Source organism: Oryctolagus cuniculus, chromosome 1 (genome assembly GCF_964237555.1).
Source record: "Oryctolagus cuniculus chromosome 1, mOryCun1.1, whole genome shotgun sequence".
In the NCBI taxonomy this organism is placed as follows: Eukaryota; Metazoa; Chordata; class Mammalia; order Lagomorpha; family Leporidae; genus Oryctolagus; species Oryctolagus cuniculus.
Window position 1 is genome coordinate 164,193,402 of NC_091432.1, and position 17,692 is coordinate 164,211,093.

Sequence of the window (17,692 nt, forward strand, 5' to 3'; positions counted from 1 at the left end):
CTGAAACTCCATCTGGGTCTCCCATGAGGGTGACAGGGGCCAAGCACTTGGGCCATCTTCCACTGTTTTCCCAGGTGCTTTAGCAGGGAGCTGGATCTGAAGTGGAGCAGCTAGGACTCGAACTGGAGCCAGTGTCCAAAGCAGAGACTTAACCCTCTGTGCCACAAATATGCTTCACCACATTTCTTTTTCCAACTCGTGGAAAGTTCTTAAATTCTAATTCAATGCCTGGAACCGTCTTTTGCATTTATGGCCTGTGTTCCAGAAAGTCAAGGGAGACGTCTAGCATGCATGGAAATTCGGTGCCCGTGAGACCTTAGGCATCTAAGAAGTCTGTTGCTCTGTGTCCTAAGGTGGAGGTGCTGGGATGGGAAACCACCCGTGAAGATCCCCTCCGCAGCGCTGCACTCCCCGTGCAGGGCCTGGGGCTGCACGTGTGTTGGCTCCTAGGGTGAGGGCTGAGGACTGGAGGGAAGGAAGATGTCATGATGATGAAGGCTGAACCGTTTATTGAGAGAGAGAGAGAGAAACGGAGGAATGCAATTGGTCTTTCAGCGGAAGATCTTGGGGAAGGGTCATGTGGAGCCGACCAGGGTCGTGTGGCCTGGGACAGACCTCTGTCCGGCTCTACAGGGCAAACCCGGCAGGCAGAGGCGCCCTGGTGAGGAGGTAGCCAGGGGCTGGGCACATGTCGTGTCGTTGCATTAGGTGCTCTGTGGGAGGGAGGAGCGGGCCTACCTACACAGTCTGCCAGCTTGCGGCCTTGGCTCGGACAGCAGAGTTTGCTTCAGTGGCGCTCTGCCAGAGAACAAGCAGGAAGCCCAGCGCAGGGGCCACAGCCGAGGCCTGGCACCGGCCAGAAAAGTGTGACACCACAGAACATTATGCATCGCCACTTTTTTTTTTTTTTTTGCACCAAAATAAGCTTGTCTTTTTATTTCCATCTTCCTCAAACCTTGTGTTGGCCTCTGCTTTTTAACTACAGAAACGTTTTTGCAATTCTGTAGAGTTGAGTGATTGCATCAGGCCTGTGTGCTGTCCTGTCCTTGGTGGCTGGCAATGACAAGCACTGATGGCTGGGCATGCACCCTCACCGCCGGCCTGTGAGTTGGGTACTGCTGTTGCCCCCATTCTGCAGATGAGGAGACTGAGGCACAGGACAGTGAAGGAGCTTGCTCAGGTGTACCCAACCAGCAGGTGGTAGAGCTTAGATCAAACTTCAGTTCCTTCTGGATGAACACGGGGCGTTTGAAACTTGCTTATGTAGTGCATTGTGCTGACTGTAGTATTCTCAGTTTCCTAGAGTTAAAGGTATAATCCTGCATGCGCCCCCCCCCCATTAGAATGTCTGCATTTAGCCACTGAAGAAGGCCTGCCAGGTATATATCAGATCAAGTTCAGGGTTGAAACCTGAATGTGTGCTGCCGTGTGCTGGATGCCTTTCTTTGAGGAGATAGGGTTTTATTTATTTATTTTAGATTGATTTATTTGAAAGGCAGAGTTACAGAGAGAAGAGAGGGAGAAACAGTCTTCCATCTGCTGGTTCACTCCCCGAACAGCTGGGGCTGGACCAGGCTGAAGCCAGAAGCCAGGTGCCTCTTCCGGGTCTCCTACATGGGCACTTGGGCTGTCTTCCACTGCTTTCCTAGGCGCATTAACAGGGAGCTGGATTGGAAGTGGAATAGCTGGGACACGAACCAGCGATCCTCTGGGGTGCTGGCATCGCAGACAGAGGCTCAGCCTGCTGCACCCCAGCATCTCCCCTGGGGCCATATGGGTTTTTCAGGGACTTGAATATGTCTCAGAGTCCTTCTAGGATTCTGTGTCCCCATACAGGCAGTGATGCCAAAGAAAGGAGCACCCAGCATGGGAGATGAGTGTAACAGGTACACCGCTGGGGATTCCTGGGTGCCCCGGCCTTGAAGGAGAGCACCTGGAGAGGGAGCATGGGCTCACGACTGCGACTTTATCAGTTCGATTCAGGTTTTCTCTTGGGGGGGGGGAGTGGTTTTTTGTTGCCCTCCGTGTCCTAAGGTCATCCTCAGTATACTCCTGTCTTCAGAAGTGGCTGCTGCCCGTCTCCTGGGGCTCGCTAAGGAGCACCCCGGGCTCCTCACGGAGCAGTAATGCGACTGCTCTTCTTCACCGGGCTCACGCCTGAACCAACCACAGGGAAGTGTGCCTTGTAGGAAGGGCCCCCCCTAGGGGGACATAGTCTCAAACTTGCCTCTGTAACTCAACGCATCGGCCAACAACGTTGAGATTTAATGTGTAGAAACTGGTGTCCTGTAGAAGGCTGAAAGCAAGTCCAGATGTAAAATACTACAAAGAGCCCTGCGTTGGCTGACAGGAGCCCCCATTCAGAAGGAGAGAAGCTGCTTGGCCGGAAAGACCCTTTTTATTGTGTGGCCTGTCCACGCACCTGAACCACAGGACAAAGAGAGCCCCTTTTCCTCCCCGGAGTTTTCCATCAGTTCTTAGAACCGGGGCTGCACATTATATCAAGATGAAATCTGATCTCAAGTGCTCTGTGTTTTGGGAAATTTTGCCTAATTTTAGGAGGGGAAAGAAAGGGTGGTAACACCACCCACACCCACATGCACATGCACACGCACACGCGTGCCACACATGCAGCACACATTGCACACTGGAGTTTGCTAAGCGGTTTACTCTAATCCTTGACTTGCCTTCTGTGGCTAACAGCTTTCTGTGCATTGTCATTTAAGCACTTTTCCAAGTGGCACCTGTTGGAAATGGAATAAACGTGTTCACTTTTTCATCGTGTCTGTCTATTTTATGGTTAATTATTCAGTTGCTCTGAAGTGTATAGACCCTTCCTTTGTTACCATCTGATATCTGTTTCTTCCTAGAAAAGATACAGAAAATACTTGAAAGAGTGCCTTTTAGGCAGACGCCACGGCTCACTAGGCTAATCCTCCGCCTAGTGGCGCCGGCACACCGGGTTCTAGTCCCGGTTGGGGCGCCGGATTCTGTCCCGGTTGCCCCTCTTCCAGGCCAGCTCTCTGCTATGGCCCGGGAGTACAGTGGCGGATGGCCCAAGTACTTGGGCCCTGCACCCCATGGGAGACCAGGAGAAGCACCTGGCTCCTGCCTTCGGATCAGCGTGATGTGCCGGCCGCAGTGGCCATTGGAGGGTGAACCAACGGCAAAGGAAGACCTGTCTCTCTGTCTCTCTCTCTCATTGTCCACTCTGCCTGTCAAAAAAAAAAAAAAGAGTGCCTTTTTAGAGGGTTTAGCATCTGCTTCCTGAATTTTATTTTTCATTTACCAGCTCATCTGGTATCATCATTAATCTTACTTATCACTCTAAAGTAACTAAAAAGTTACCTGCAAGGAGACATGGAGCACTTACTTCAGATCTCTGCCTAGTAGTTAATTTAGACTCCTGAACTTAATATGGCAAAGTACTTTAACTTATCAAGTAGTTTTGATAAGCTTAAAGATTGCATGTTGTTCAATAATGTAAGAAGAATATTCTCTTGAATCTTAATATTTGCTCATTTTTATTAGATAGAATGGGATTTTTTTTCCCCCAACTTTGAGTGTTTTTATTAACATTTTCTAATAGGTAGTAAAAAGACTTAAGTTCCTGAGATGCCCTGATGAAAATACACTTTTTTGAGTCACTAAGGATGAAAAAGAGTCCTGCATCTAGTTCCCATGAGAAGTCTGGCCAGCTCTGCACCTGTCTGTAAAGCACTGGTTCTAACCGCAGGGCCATTCCGGATTGGGACAGAGGTTTGCCCTAAGGGGGCTTGCGGTGTGATTTGCAAAGTGCAGTTTTACGAACACACTCACCCTGCATCTGACTGTTGTGTAACTTCCTCCCTCTCTTTGAACCTGAGAGGTGCCTGTCATTATTTATAAAAACCCACATCCACAGCTGACCTGTCATTTTGTTAATCAGTTTATTATGGAAGAGTCATTTTCCTCCATGCTTATTAGTGATTGTCCATTTCCCTAGGGATGGAGGCTCGCGCCCTTTCTTCTTTTCCCTTTTCCGTTTTTCACCTCCCTCGCCTCCCTGCTTGCTCCTCTCCCTTCTGTGCCCTCCTTTTCCTTCTCTTCCCTTAGCTCTCTGAGACACACAGTGGTCCTGTCCCTGAGCCCCAGGAGTGGCGGGCAGGTGTGGCCTGCAGGGCGTCGTCCTGCCCCAACTGCCTTTGTCCCTCTTGTCCTGCAGGCCCAGGGCAGGAGCTGAGCGGTCCAGGCACCCCACAGAAGCTGCAGGCACTCAGCGGCCGGCCCTCGCCCGCGCCCCCAGCTGCCGCCCAGCCCCCCGCGGCTGCCGTGCCCGGGCCGTCGGTGCAGGCCCCAGCTCCGGGGCAGCCCTCGCCCATCCTACAGCTGCAGCAGAAGCAGAGCCGCATCAGCCCCATCCAGAAGCCGCAAGGCCTGGACCCCGTGGAGATTCTGCAGGAACGAGAATACAGGTACTGCACCCCGCTAGGGAAGGGACGAGCGGCCTGGGGCTGAGCTGCCCCCTCCCTGGGTTGGAGCCATTCTTCTGGGGGCCAACAGAGGGGCCTAAATGCTAGAGGCTTGGGTAGGCACTGGGAACTGGAAGACCAGAAGGCCAAAGTGGATTGCCTATGGATCAGGAAAGTGTCCAGCATGGGTTATAATGCATGGTCTTTGTTTGTGGTTTGTGTTCTTGACACTTGAGCAAGGTGGGCTGGTATATGTTGTGAAGGCCTAACTTCAAGTTCATGGCCTACCTCCAGATACCAAATCTTATCATGAGGGCTTGGCATCTAATATGTCCTTTGTTATCCTTTGTGCGTGTTTGGGTCTCTTGCATGGTCCAGCTTCAGGGGTAAGCCCTATGTATGTGTCTTTATATGGGGTACTTATTTACACTCTTACCCTAGAAACTTAACTTTCACCTGTGTGGCACTTTTATCTAAATCAGGGATTGGGAAACTTTCTCAAGTAAAGGCCTAGTCAGTATTTTCTGACACACGCAGTTAGCTGTGACACAGCTTGGCAGCTCTGCCCTGTCTGTCCCAAAACACCCACACAACGGTAATGGATTGGCTGCATCCCAATAAAACTTTATTTACAGAAGCCAGCTGTGGGCAGGGTTTGGCCTGCGGGTTGTGGTTGGCAGATTCCTGATGGTTATTGACAGGCGGACAGGGAATCCAGGAAGTAGCGAGGCACGAGAAAACGAAGCTGAGATGTTGGGGATGGAGCCTGTCAGAACTCCCTGGGGTGACCCCCTGAGTCACCACGGCCAATGTAGGTCTGTCTGCGACTCAGTCTCCGCACAGGTTAAACCAGGACGCTAGAGTGCCTCGCACAGAGCCGGGAAGGTGAAATGATAGGGAAGCAGTCTCAGAACATTAGCTGTTACTATTTCTCAAACTTTCTTAATCCAAAAGCAAAATTAGAGTCTAAAAATTCTGGAGAACATTAAGAAGCTCTGTGTGAACTCCTTGAAAGATGTGACCTCAATCTTTGTGGAAAAGACTTATTGTAGACTTCTTTAGTGTCAGATATAAAGCTTGGAGAGTTTACCCTGAAGGAAGTCACAGTAACTTGTGGATAGCTCTACGAGTGAAGAGTGTGCCTGCTCTCGTGATCATTGCTAATTCTCAGCTTGGAGCTTTTTGGCCCCTGTTTCCAGCATTTTGTGTGTGTGTGTGTGTGTGTGTGTGTGTGTCTAGACTGCCTGGTACCCACCATCACTTGATACTTCAGTACTTCTGCTAGGTTTTCTGGGTTATAAAGTCAAATACTGCACACCGAGGCAGAGAAACAGTCTTCGTGTGCGGTTCTTTCTTTATGCTTCCACTGAATAAAAAAGGTCAACGTATTAAAAGAAGGTCAAACATGGGATAAAGGGCCATGGAGCAGTTAGTGTAACAGTCTGACTTCCTGGGGGCCGGCGTTGTGGCGGAGCTGGTAGCAGCCCTCGGCCCTCTGGGACAGAATGGCTTCACTAGCTTTCATCACCAGGAACCAGGGTTAGTGCATTTTTATCATCTCATCAGTGAATCGGGCAAGGTCTAAAAAAAAAAAAAAAAAAAAAAAAACCTTTACAATTGGGTAAACTTAGTTTGAGCAAATAACACTTGTCAGAAATTCTTTAACGTATGATAATTTCTTTGGCTATTGTAATATCACTTACCTTGTCTACGAAAATTAAAAGGAAATTGTCAGACTCTTGTAGTTTTTTTAAACATCTAAGTCAGTTGTCTGCTTTTCCTTGTTCATCCTAAAATCAGAATTTTGACAAATTGACCTTCTTTATTCGTTTGTAGCATAAATAAGCTTCTGTCTACGAACACGTTGCCTCAAATCTGTCTTTCTTAAAACATTTTTTCTCATTTAAATTGGATCTTTTTTTTTTATACCGTCTTTCTCTTACGATAGGATTTTATTGCTTCTCTCTGTAGTATCAGTGATAGGAGGGTACTTCCAAAAAAAAGTCTATGGAAAATGGAGCTAGCAAATCATGGGCATTTCCCACGAACATTATTTTTAAAGATTTATTTAGTTACTTGAAAGAGCTACAGAAAGAGAGAAGCCTTCCATCCATTAGTTTACGCCCAGTGGCTGCAAAAGCTGGAAGGCAGGTGCTTCATATGGATCTGCCACGTGGGTGCAGGGGCCCAAGCACTTGGGCCATCTTCTGCTACTTTCCCCAGGCCATAGCAGAGAGCTGGATCGGAAGTGGAGCAGCCGGGTCTTGAACCGGTGCCCATATGGGATGCTGACGTCGCGAGCTGCAGCTGTAACCCTCTACGCTACAACACTGGCTCCTCCCGCAAGTGTTTTGAAGCGCTCAGTTCCATGTGCTTTTCTTCATTGGGGCACACTTTCTTTGCCCTCTCAGTCTGCCCAGCTTCAGTTTCTTCCATTCACAGGTAGATGCTTGATCAGAGATTCCACTGATGTTCACTCTCGGCAGGGTGCATTGGGGAAGGACATCTCCTTCTATGAGCCCTCTCTGGAGTCAAGTTAGAATTTCACTAGAAGCAGTAGTCTACCCTGGCTTCTTCAGAAACCCGGCCTAGGCTGCTTTGCTTACCTGTGTGGGTTTTATTTTATTTTTTGGCTCTGCCCTTGGCTCCTGTACAACTCTGAAAATTTCTTCTCAAAAATTACCAGCAGCTACTTTAGTAGCAGAGTTGCCAAAGTCACACGCACTCTGTCTCTTTTGAAAGTGTCACTCAGCTCCTTGAAGGAACAAAATGTACCAGTGTCATTTTCTGTTCAAATAACTCTCCTCCAGGAATCATAAACTTCTCCTCTGGACCTGAACAAATATCTGTTGCCTTTAATGGAACTCTTTTTTTCTTGCCAGAGCAGTAACCCCTCTTGATTTACTGTTCAATCTGTATGAAAAACCAGAGTGACCTAATTCTGCTTCAATTTTCTGTACTCGTGAGGACACTAAATGAGTCTCCCGCAGTTATGCAGTATTACATGGTGGTGTTGTTTCGGGAAGTTGAGAATCCTGAATCTCCTTAGCAGGCTACCTGCTGAATTCCATTGCCGGCAAGATGAAATTGTCTGGAGAGGAGCGTTATTTACAATGAAGATTTCTATTAGCAACAGCAACAGCAAGGATATCTTTTTCCTTGTTGAAGAAGCCCCTCCTGGTGCTTGGCTGCCACCCCTCCCCGCCACGCCAAGTTACCGCGGAATCTGCCTGCTCTCGTCTCCTAGAGCTTGCAGTTGGTACCTTCTGCTTCCCTTTCATAAGGATTCCTTTGTGCTAGGGAGGCTGTGATTCACTGACAAAAACGGTCAGTCATTTCGGGAAGACATGCACCCCGCGCCCGGCGCCCACCCGTGCTGATGGCTCAGTCACGCAGCTCCCCGTCGTCCGGCCCAGGCGCCCGCTTCCCGCCTCCTCAGAACCCCTGTCCACCCCCCAGGCTTCCTCGCCTGCAGTTCTGTGTGATTGAATCTCCACGCCGGCAGCCCCGTTGTCCTAGTTCCATAGCCCTTTGGCAGATTGAGGAAAAGGCAGTTCTGATTCAGCACCCAACTCGCTCTGTGCAGGAGAGGAAGCCGGGATAGCAAGAAACAGTTTGAGTGCTAGGATATTCAAGCAAGAAAGACCTGCCCTGAATCTGAGCCAAGGAGCTCCAATGACCAAAGCATTTGTCATCATCTCACCCCCACCCCTGTAGTATAGTCCTTCAGCACGGTCTTAATTCTGCAGAAGTAAAATTGTTTCAGTTTTATTTCTTTCCATTTAAATTTTTTATTTAGAAGAAACCCATAATGGATTTTTCTCTTAATTTCCTCATTGTTAAGCCTCATCTGTCACTATATTTGGAGATTTGGGACTATGTGGGTTTTTAAGAAAGTGAATTAGATAAATGAGGCAGATGTTTGTTTCATGTAGTGAACATTTCAGAAAAACAACGTGATCAGTCCATGAGTATCTCTGCTAAAGGAAATGTGGAAGCAGGTTTGGGGGGGTTGGAACTACTTTGTTGTTGTTTGAACTAACACATTTTTGACCTGTTGCATGGTTAAGTCGTTTAAGAGTGCTGCTGCATGTGCTGGTATGCTCAGTTAAAATAATTGCACGGTCGCAATGAGAACAGTGATGCTATGATAAATCAGTCAGTAAATCAAAATTAATAACACTACTTACACAAATAAAATAAGAATTTGTTGCAAATGTTATTTTCACTGAAGCCAATGAAAAGTGAGCTGTTTTCCTCATAGCCATTTTTAACTTTTTGAAAAAGATGCCATTTTATTTTCCTTCCAACCCAAACAATTGTAGGTATTTTTTTCTAACACTCATTTTTATATTTGGGCAGCATGAAGTAATGGGATATTTCATGGCATCTGAGTCATAGAAGATTTTACCTTGTTATGTTAATATACAGCATCATCAAGATTGGAATAAAGAAGCCATAGTATTTATTTTTAACAAAATCCTTACTTTTCAACTTTTTTGGTTGAGGTCCAGGGAGGTTCTCAGAAAGCTTAATTATCCACAGTATCAATACAGTGGTTTTCGTATCTGGCAAATGAGGCCTCCCGTCTCGGCTCCCTCCAATACTAGCTCTGAGATGTGTTTGCTCAGTTTTCTCCTTGGAAACACAAAGCCTAATTTATAGCATTTACTTTGTGCTGGGGTATGTGTGTATGTGTGTAAGACACACAGAGAAAATGAAATAAAATGTTCTGTTAAACTCACTTCATTTAGTTAATATAAATTTCATTTGACTTATTTCACCTCTTTTCTTACTGTTCTTTCTTTGTTGGAATCTATTTCAAGGCAGTTTTGTCCCACATTTGTGGGCAGGTAGTTGAAGAAATGGCTTAGGTGACGTGAGTATTTGTCAGACTAGGATCTGGGTGAACTGTAGATGCGGGAGTTCCTAGGTGTAGAGGAAGCACAGTCCCACATGAGTGCAGCAGGTGAGGTGTCTGCTAGTGCCGTTCTGCCTTTATAACGAGGAAGTCACTGCAGTGATATTTTTGCTGGTGTCTAAAATGAGAGTCCCCAGCATCCTTTTCTAGAAACTTCTAGCCTTCAAGTGCTATTTGCTGCTGCCCCTGTTTTCAGAAATGCCTTGTTTGTCTGTTCTCCTGCGAGCACTGCTCACAGAGGAAGTGGTTGTGGTTGGCGGGGCTCTCTCTGAATGTTTTGGGTTGGCTGGTTTCTGTGGCCTCAGCACCCAAAACTGTTCCTGCCCACTGCTTGAACAGCTGTCTTCATCAGTGCTCTGGCAGGGAGGACCAGCGGCCCCCTTGCCTTGGGACACAATGAGAAGTTGGGAGGAAAAATCCTGGCTCAGCTCTGCACCCTGGCTGGCTGGGCGTTAGAGAGCAAGCCACATTTCCCTATCTCTGTTTTCCCTCTCTGCTAAGAGCAAGCACGGACATTGGACTTGCCCCCTAGGTGTAGCCTGAACCTTCTTCCCTGCTGTTCACAGAGAGGATGTAGAGCCAGAGTGGAGTAACGTGTTGCACCTGTCTGTATCGACACAAGGGGCAGTTTTCTCTGCTTCCCGTCAGAAAATATACTTGGGTGCCAGAAATCCACCGGCAGTACCTGGAATGTGTCTCACTGTGAATTTGAATTTCAGGCTATTGTTGATCACCTAAGACTAAATTGTAACGTACATGTTCATCAACCTCTTCCCCCATTTTATTATTTCCTTTAGACTTCAGGCTCGCATAGCTCATAGGATACAAGAACTGGAAAATCTGCCTGGCTCTTTGCCACCGGATTTACGAACCAAAGCGACTGTGGAACTGAAAGCACTTCGGTTACTCAATTTCCAACGTCAGGTAACTCCTTTTCCCTCGTGGATCTGAGCAGTAGGAAGTAGATATAATTGTTTTTAAACTGTGACCTGTGAGCTTCCTTTGGTCGCTTCAATTTTTTTTTTTTTAAGATTTATGTTATTTGAAAGGCAGAGTTACAGAGAAAGAGGCAGAAACAGAGAAATCTTCCATCTGCTGGTTCACTCCCCAGATGGCCATAACAGCCATTGCTGGGCCAGGCTGAAGCCAAGAGCTTCATCTGGTCTCCCATGTGGGTGCAGGGGCCCAAGCATTTGGGCCATTTTCTGCTGCTTTCCCAGGCGCATTAGCAGGGAGCAGCTGAGAGCTGAACCGTTACCCATATGGGATGCCGGCACTGCAGGCGACAGTTTTACCCACTAAGCCATAGCACCAGCCCTTGTCTCCAATATTGTTGTAAAGATATAAACTTAGAAAAATAGTCGATCTTGTAGGCCAGTAGCATTCAGCTGAAAGTAATGGAGAGGAACTGCTTATTATCCTGTATTTCTCTTCTGTGTGTAGGAAACATTTTTTCCTCCAGTAGTATGGTTTACAAAGTCAAAGTTATGGCATTTTGTTACCATGGCTGAAAACCCTTGAGAACAAATGAGGATAGCTCATGTTTGCTTTTAGGACTGCACGGAAAAACAAGAAGGTGCTAGATCGGAGCTTCTTTGTAAGCACCCATGTACATTGCTAGCCGTGACTACAAAATTCATTTTAAAATGTGATAGCCATTCTACTACATTAATATCCCATCACTTGCAGAATTACATAAAACAATATCTTGTAACTTGATTATTCATCAAAACTTAAGTTAGGAGCATTTTTTCCCATCAGGCCCAGGTAATGACAAATCAATTATCATCATCTCTTCTTGCTAAGGTTCTTAGTGAATACTTATTAAAAGCAAGTACAGTGATCACTGTTCTGATTTCCAAATCAGTGGGAGAGTAGTAGAATGAGATCGAGCTCATTTTCACTTTGCAGAATTTTGTCTTGGGGACCCAAGGGGTCTCCCAGGCCACAGAGTGCTCACCAAGGCAAAGGGGATATGGAGCATTTCATTGTCAGTCAGATGGGCTTGTGTTGTTAAAGTCCAGGGCATGCAAAATGAATTATTGATGAATAAGTGTAGCTTGCAAGCCTTGAATTGCATGGTTTGGTCTGTTGAGGATGTGACTAAAATCACAAGGCCACTCCACTTGCCATTGGCATATGAACTTGAGTGCACATTTGACTTAGCAGGTTTGATGTAAGAGAAGGGTATCGCTGATGGCTATATGCTATGTGACTATAAGTTTGAGAGAGTAGATTTTGGTTTAAATTTTATAAAAGCAAAGGAAAAATTATGTGAATTGTATTTACTTCTTTCTTATAGGTTATTTCACATTCTGAATTAATAAAATTTTTGATAAACTTTGTTAAGTGAATGTGACCCAAGCATATTTTCAGGAACAAACTTGCAATAGCTTCACATGATGGCCTCTTTTTAGTCTCTGATTTTTGTTGGATACTAGTGAAAAATCTGTTACCTATGAAGTTTCCCAATTAAATTAATTGTAACTGATGCTGATTTGAGATTCAATTGAATGATTATTGTAAAATGTTTTCCCAAGTCCTCACTGTCTGTTACCATTACAACATGCCTATATTTGTGAAAATCTAAAATAAGTCCACGATATAAAAGTTTAAGCATCTTGCATAGGATATCGTTGATGGACAGGAGCCAGAAGCTCCTGTATCTCATCCGTTATCTGAGAATGTGAAATTTGTGTTGTTTGAGTATTTGCTGCTACTGTACAACTTGATCAGATAGCAATTCTCTAATTCATTTTGTGGAACATCATTAATCTTTAAGCAGGAAGTCAATGTTCATAAGACATTTAAAATGAAGTAAAAAAATTTTGAGAGCTTGGTAGCTCATTAATATCATTGGAATAATTAAATAAAATGAATTAAGTTTATTTAGGAGCCAAGACATCTACTTTCTATCTCTTTTTACTGTTAAGCAGTACTATGCTATACTTTATTTGGAAGAAAACTTACAGCATCTTGGACTATAGGGCATAAAGTTGGTACGATTTGAGTTCCTTCGCTTGGTGAAAGGCCCACTGTGATTGAGAAACTGGGAGAGAAGCCATTTTGCTCCATTAAACAGAAATGAGAGTTCAGGGTTCAGGAACCCTGCCTCTGATGGGAAGCTCTCTCACCACTGTGCTCTTGACAGCTGCGACAGGAGGTGGTGGCCTGCATGCGCAGGGACACGACCCTCGAGACAGCTCTCAACTCCAAAGCATACAAGCGGAGCAAGCGCCAGACTCTGAGAGAAGCCCGCATGACCGAGAAGCTGGAGAAGCAGCAGAAGATCGAGCAGGAGAGGAAGCGCCGGCAGAAACACCAGGTCTGTGCACTGTGCCCGCGGCGGGAGCGGGGCCATCCCAGGACAGAAGGGTTCCTTGTGGAACCCTTTTTCATTTGGAAAGTACCTTTTTTCATTTAAAAAATATTTTTTGCCATTATTTATTTGGGAGAAGGAGAGGAAATGAGCTACCCAAATGCTCACCATAGCCCCAGGCTAGGCCACAACCAAAACCAGGAGCCGGGAGCTCAGTCCAGGTCTCCCAAACTGGTGGCAGGGACCCGACTGCTTCAGCCTATCGCTTGGCCCCCTGGGGTACACATTAGCAGGAAGCTGGAATTGGAAGTAGAGCTGGGACTTGCATCCAGGCATTCTGATATTGGATATGGGGATGCTAACTGGCATTCTAAGCACTAGACCAAGCAGCATCATTTTATAGACAAAGGACAGATGAATGGATGCCCTGGCCAAGGTCGCCTAGTGGATCAGCCAATAGGATGACGTGTGCAGCCCAGCCTTCTTGAATTCCAATCAAGTATAGTCTTAATCATTTCCATGTGCTAGAATAAAATACCAGAGATGGTGTGACTTATGAATAATAGCAATTTATTTCTTAATGTTCTGGGGGCTGAACACCTAAGACTAGGGTACCAGCAGGGTGGGGTTCTGGTAAGGGCCCTCCCCAGAGTTGGACACTACCAGCTTGTTGCCTCCTTGCATCATGGGAATACAGCAGGAAAGCTCCCTGGGGACCCTTTGAAAGACACTAATGCCACCAAGAGGAGTCTGTCCTCATGACTTCATCACCTCCTCTCCTAATGCCGTCACATTTCTAGGGGGTTGGAAATATTTTGGTGTGGAATTTGATTTTGTGTCACTATCCTATAAATTTTGTGTATTGTGCTTAATTTAGTGGTTAAGTTTCAGTTTGAAAAAATATTGGACTTTATAAATAGGATACGTGTTTCACTTAATAAGTGAATAAAAATTAGATGTGGCAGTTTCAGTGTTTATGGACTTATTTTGCATCACAGTTCCGAGGTATTTAAGCTAGAGCAGAAGTGTGCGGGTTTTTTTTTTTTTTTTTTTCTTTCCTATGAATAAGCAGATAGAGAAAGAACGAGCAAGAGGGAGTGCGCGAGTGCAAGTGCCCCATCCACTGGTTCACTCCCCAGGAGCTGCAGTGGCTGGGACTGGGCTGAGCCAGGCTGAAGCTGGGAATCAGAAGCCACACCCAGGTCTTCCCTGTGTGGGCGAGAACCCCGCTCCTGGAGCTGTCACTGTCGCCTCCCAGTGTTTTTGCCTTAGCAAGAAGCTGATCTCAGGAGCTGGAGCTGGGGATTGAACCCAGGCAATCTATGCGGACAAGCTCGTTTTAACTGGAGTTTAACCCCCAGGCCAAAGTCCTCGTCCCCTCAAGTTTGTCTTAGAGTCAGAGAGGGATTACCTGCACATTTCATCATTGCCACTTGGCAGGTTTCTCTCAGTCTTGTGGGGCCACCCCCTTGGGGCTTGGGAGGTTTGTCTCCCCAAGACCTGCAACAAAACCAACGCGGAGGGCTCATCGTGCCTGCCAGCTCCGTGTCCCACACCTCAGCTGCTGGGATGCACTGAGCACCTTCCCAGGGCAGAGGCTGGCCTTTGACTATGCCGTGTACGCTGAGGGGCTTCTTCACCGCACCTTGGGAAACGGGTTCCAAGGGTCCTTTCCTTCCCCTCTTGCATCCTTTAGGAATACTTGAACAGCATTTTGCAACATGCAAAGGATTTTAAGGAGTACCACCGCTCTGTGGCGGGGAAGATCCAGAAGCTTTCCAAAGCAGTGGCAACCTGGCACGCCAACACCGAGAGGGAGCAGAAGAAGGAGACGGAGCGCATCGAGAAGGAGAGAATGCGGAGACTGATGGTGAGGGGACCCCATGGGAGCCCGGTGCATGCTGGGCTCACATCCGCGCCACCGAGAGTGCTGACTATGGCAGGGGATAGGGAGACAGCGAGAGCTGCTCATCACAAGTACTCCTAAGTCCCTCTCCCTCTGAGCTTCTGGGGGATGGAATGAGAAGAGAACTTCCTCATTCCTCGACAACACACGTCACACATCTAGGACGACAGTGGATGAGCATAGAATTTCCATGTCTTAGGCTGGCCAGAATGCAGATTATAGCTTCTCACATACAGGCAGGTACTCTGCTTTGCAGGGATTTGATGACCAGATCTGAAATGAGTGGTCAAGCGTTTTTGAATGTGTGACTTATTACATTGTTTCTTGGGATCCAAGAAGATCTCTTTTTTTTGATGCTTCTTGGAGGCCCAGAGTGCTTGTCTTTTTTTTTTTTTTTTTTTTTTTTTTTTTTAGTGGTGAAGTTACTCACCATCCACGTGACAAGTGCTTTTTAAGTGAATGTTGAAATGTTGTCTTGTTTGTAGTGGGTGTGTGGCTGTCAAAGGCTGTTTGGTGACCACTGTATTTGCACTGTTAGCTTTTAATGGAGATAGAAACCCAGTGGGCTTAGGTTTACATCACTGGCCTGAGTATGTGGTTGTATTGGCCTCTTGTTTTTGGAATTGGCCCTCAGAGCACCCCGTGGGTTTTATGTAGTGTGCGTGATCTGTAGTGATGCGAGGCCTACAAGCTGTGTGTAGGCTGTGTGTGTACAAGCTGTGTGTAGCTGTGTGTGAAGATAAAGTCATTAGTCTCAGCCCATGATTATGTCCCTGGAACATTCTATGAGACACCATCTTCCTAGTTTGCCCTCCAGTTTGCATTTTGTTTGGACAGTCAACATCATGCTTTAAAAAGCCCTATGTCCAGGGCTAAATCTTTCCACCTTATCCTGCCTCCTTCTCCATTTCTTTTTTTTTTTTTTTTTTTGGTAGGAAGTGGACTCTCCAAGAGATTTCTAACTAGCTAGGGAGACCATTTGATAGTAATTTGAGCAGTCGGCAGTCAAATTTGTCTGATTCAACTGAAGTGAAACTATATTAGAACTTCAGTAACAGATTGGCTTGACACTAATGATTAGGCATTTGCAAATCATTAATTTTTGCAATTAAATGATGGAATATACAGATAATAGAGAAACTGAAGTTTTTTATCACTCTTTCTTCAAGTGAGATCAACCATAACCAAAAGCAATTAGAGTTATAATAGCATTTGAGGTTCCTGCTCATCCGCGGAGCAGACAGCAGCTAGACTGAGTGATGAGGCTGTTGTGACTTGGGCACATGCCGGGGTGGACCCCCTGCTCTGACGACCCCAAGCTCTCCTGTAGGAGAGTTGCCTCTTAAAGGGTTTGCACTGTGTTCCTTTTAGCGCAGGAAAAAAATATTTTGGATGGTATTTTTGTCAGGATGTATAAAAAAAGATTTTTCTTGAAATGGCCTGGGATACTTGGGCGTTTTAATCCATTTAACCTCATCACGTTGCTTAACGGGAGGAGGAAGTGGGAATTATTGCATCTGCTTTATGGGTCAGCCGTCCCCGACCTCAGGTGCTAGACGACTCCTCCTTAGTCAGCCAGGCCTGTAAGTCAGCACGGATCTGGGACAGAAACCTCCCAGATGTGACCTTTCCGATCAGCCGCACAATTTTGACAGGGCCAAGAAAAAGTTGTTTCTGAGAAGGCATTGGATGCCTTGTCTTTAGAAGTATTTATTGAAGTGCATATGAATGAAAGGATGTCATGTCTGGAATTTGCTTGAGAAACAGTGAAGTGTGGGTTGGGAGAAGGAGTTGTGGTGAGGGATGGCAATGAAACAGGCGTTGCCATGCATTAATTGGTGTTGCTTGATGTTGGTTCTATGGGAGATCATACCAGGCTCTCTGCATTTGGTAATAGTTAAAAATTTCCAAATAGAAAGTTAAAAATCAACTCAAGATGATGAATCTTCAAGTTTTAACTTCTTAAAAAAGATTTATTTATTTGAAAGGCAGAGTGACAGAGGCAGAGGCTGAGAAACTGTCTTCTATCTGCTGGTTCACTCCCAAAATGCCTATAACCACCAGAGCTGGGCCAATCTGAAGCCAGGGGCCAGGGGCCAGGGGCCAGGGGCCAGGAGCTTCTTCTGGGTTTCCCATGTGGGTTTCGTGGGCCCAAGGACTTGTTCCATCTTCCGCTACTTTGCCAGGTGCATTAGTAGGGAGCAGCTGGGACTCGAACAGGCACCCACCTGCAGTGGTGGCTGCTACACCACAGCACAGACCCTGACTTTTTTTGGTGTGTGTGTGGGGGTACAGTTACAGAAACACAGAACAGAGAGCTGACTCATGGTGCTTGATGGCACACCTCATAGACAGTGTGGCTTTGTGCCCTGACTTTGCCGTGAGCCCTGGTGTCCTAGGGTGCAGGGGAGGTGCCCTTTGTGCTTCACGACTTTATGCCATTTAGTACACCAAGCACCACTCAGAATTCACATCGTCGCGGGAAGCGGGGAGGGGAGAATGGAGTTGTCCACAAACTTCTGCCGTGCTGCCACCATGCTCTTCTTTCCTGAATAGGCTGAAGATGAAGAAGGCTATAGGAAGCTGATCGACCAAAAGAAGGACAGGCGTTTAGCCTACCTTCTGCAGCAGACCGACGAGTACGTGGCCAATCTCACCAACCTGGTGTGGGAGCACAAGCAAGCCCAAGCAGCCAAAGAGAAGAAGAAGAGGAGGAGGAGGAAGAAGGTTCGTAATCCAGGGGGCAGTGGCTGGGTCCTGGGGGTCTGGCGAGAGTGCTGCTTGCTGTACTAGTGGAGGGTTTAGATTGTTTATTTGCAACAGTTGTATGAATGAGTGTGTCAGGAGCGTGTTGATGAAGTATAGTAGACGTGGTATTGCAGATAAGAATGTAATGGGTTGGATATCATAAACTGAAGCAATGCTGGCCCAGTTTCCACGTTTATTACCGTATTACATATTTGCTTAAGAAAGTTTAATGCCCTGGTGGCAGGAGACCGCTGAGTTAAGAAACTAGGGTGAAAAGTAAGAAGGAAATAGAGTATTCAGACTGAAAGAAGTGGAGGAAGATGGGCTCGATAGCTTTGGGATACTTT

The 17,692-nt window shown here is 46.4% G+C and overlaps 1 protein-coding gene across 10 annotated transcripts in view; it reads left to right on the forward strand.

Moving 5' to 3' along the window:
• Nucleotides 1–17,692, forward strand: part of SMARCA2 (SWI/SNF related BAF chromatin remodeling complex subunit ATPase 2) — a 201,828-nt gene that overhangs the window by 32,085 nt on the left and 152,051 nt on the right. For all 10 annotated transcript variants that reach the window (XM_070051411.1, XM_070051401.1, XM_070051420.1 and 7 more), the window contains 5 exons: nucleotides 4,205–4,454; nucleotides 10,170–10,296; nucleotides 12,524–12,697; nucleotides 14,388–14,561; nucleotides 17,154–17,324. In XM_070051411.1, the coding sequence (XP_069907512.1) occupies nucleotides 4,205–4,454; nucleotides 10,170–10,296; nucleotides 12,524–12,697; nucleotides 14,388–14,561; nucleotides 17,154–17,324 (896 nt within the window). The remainder of the gene's footprint in view (nucleotides 1–4,204; nucleotides 4,455–10,169; nucleotides 10,297–12,523; nucleotides 12,698–14,387; nucleotides 14,562–17,153; nucleotides 17,325–17,692) is intronic.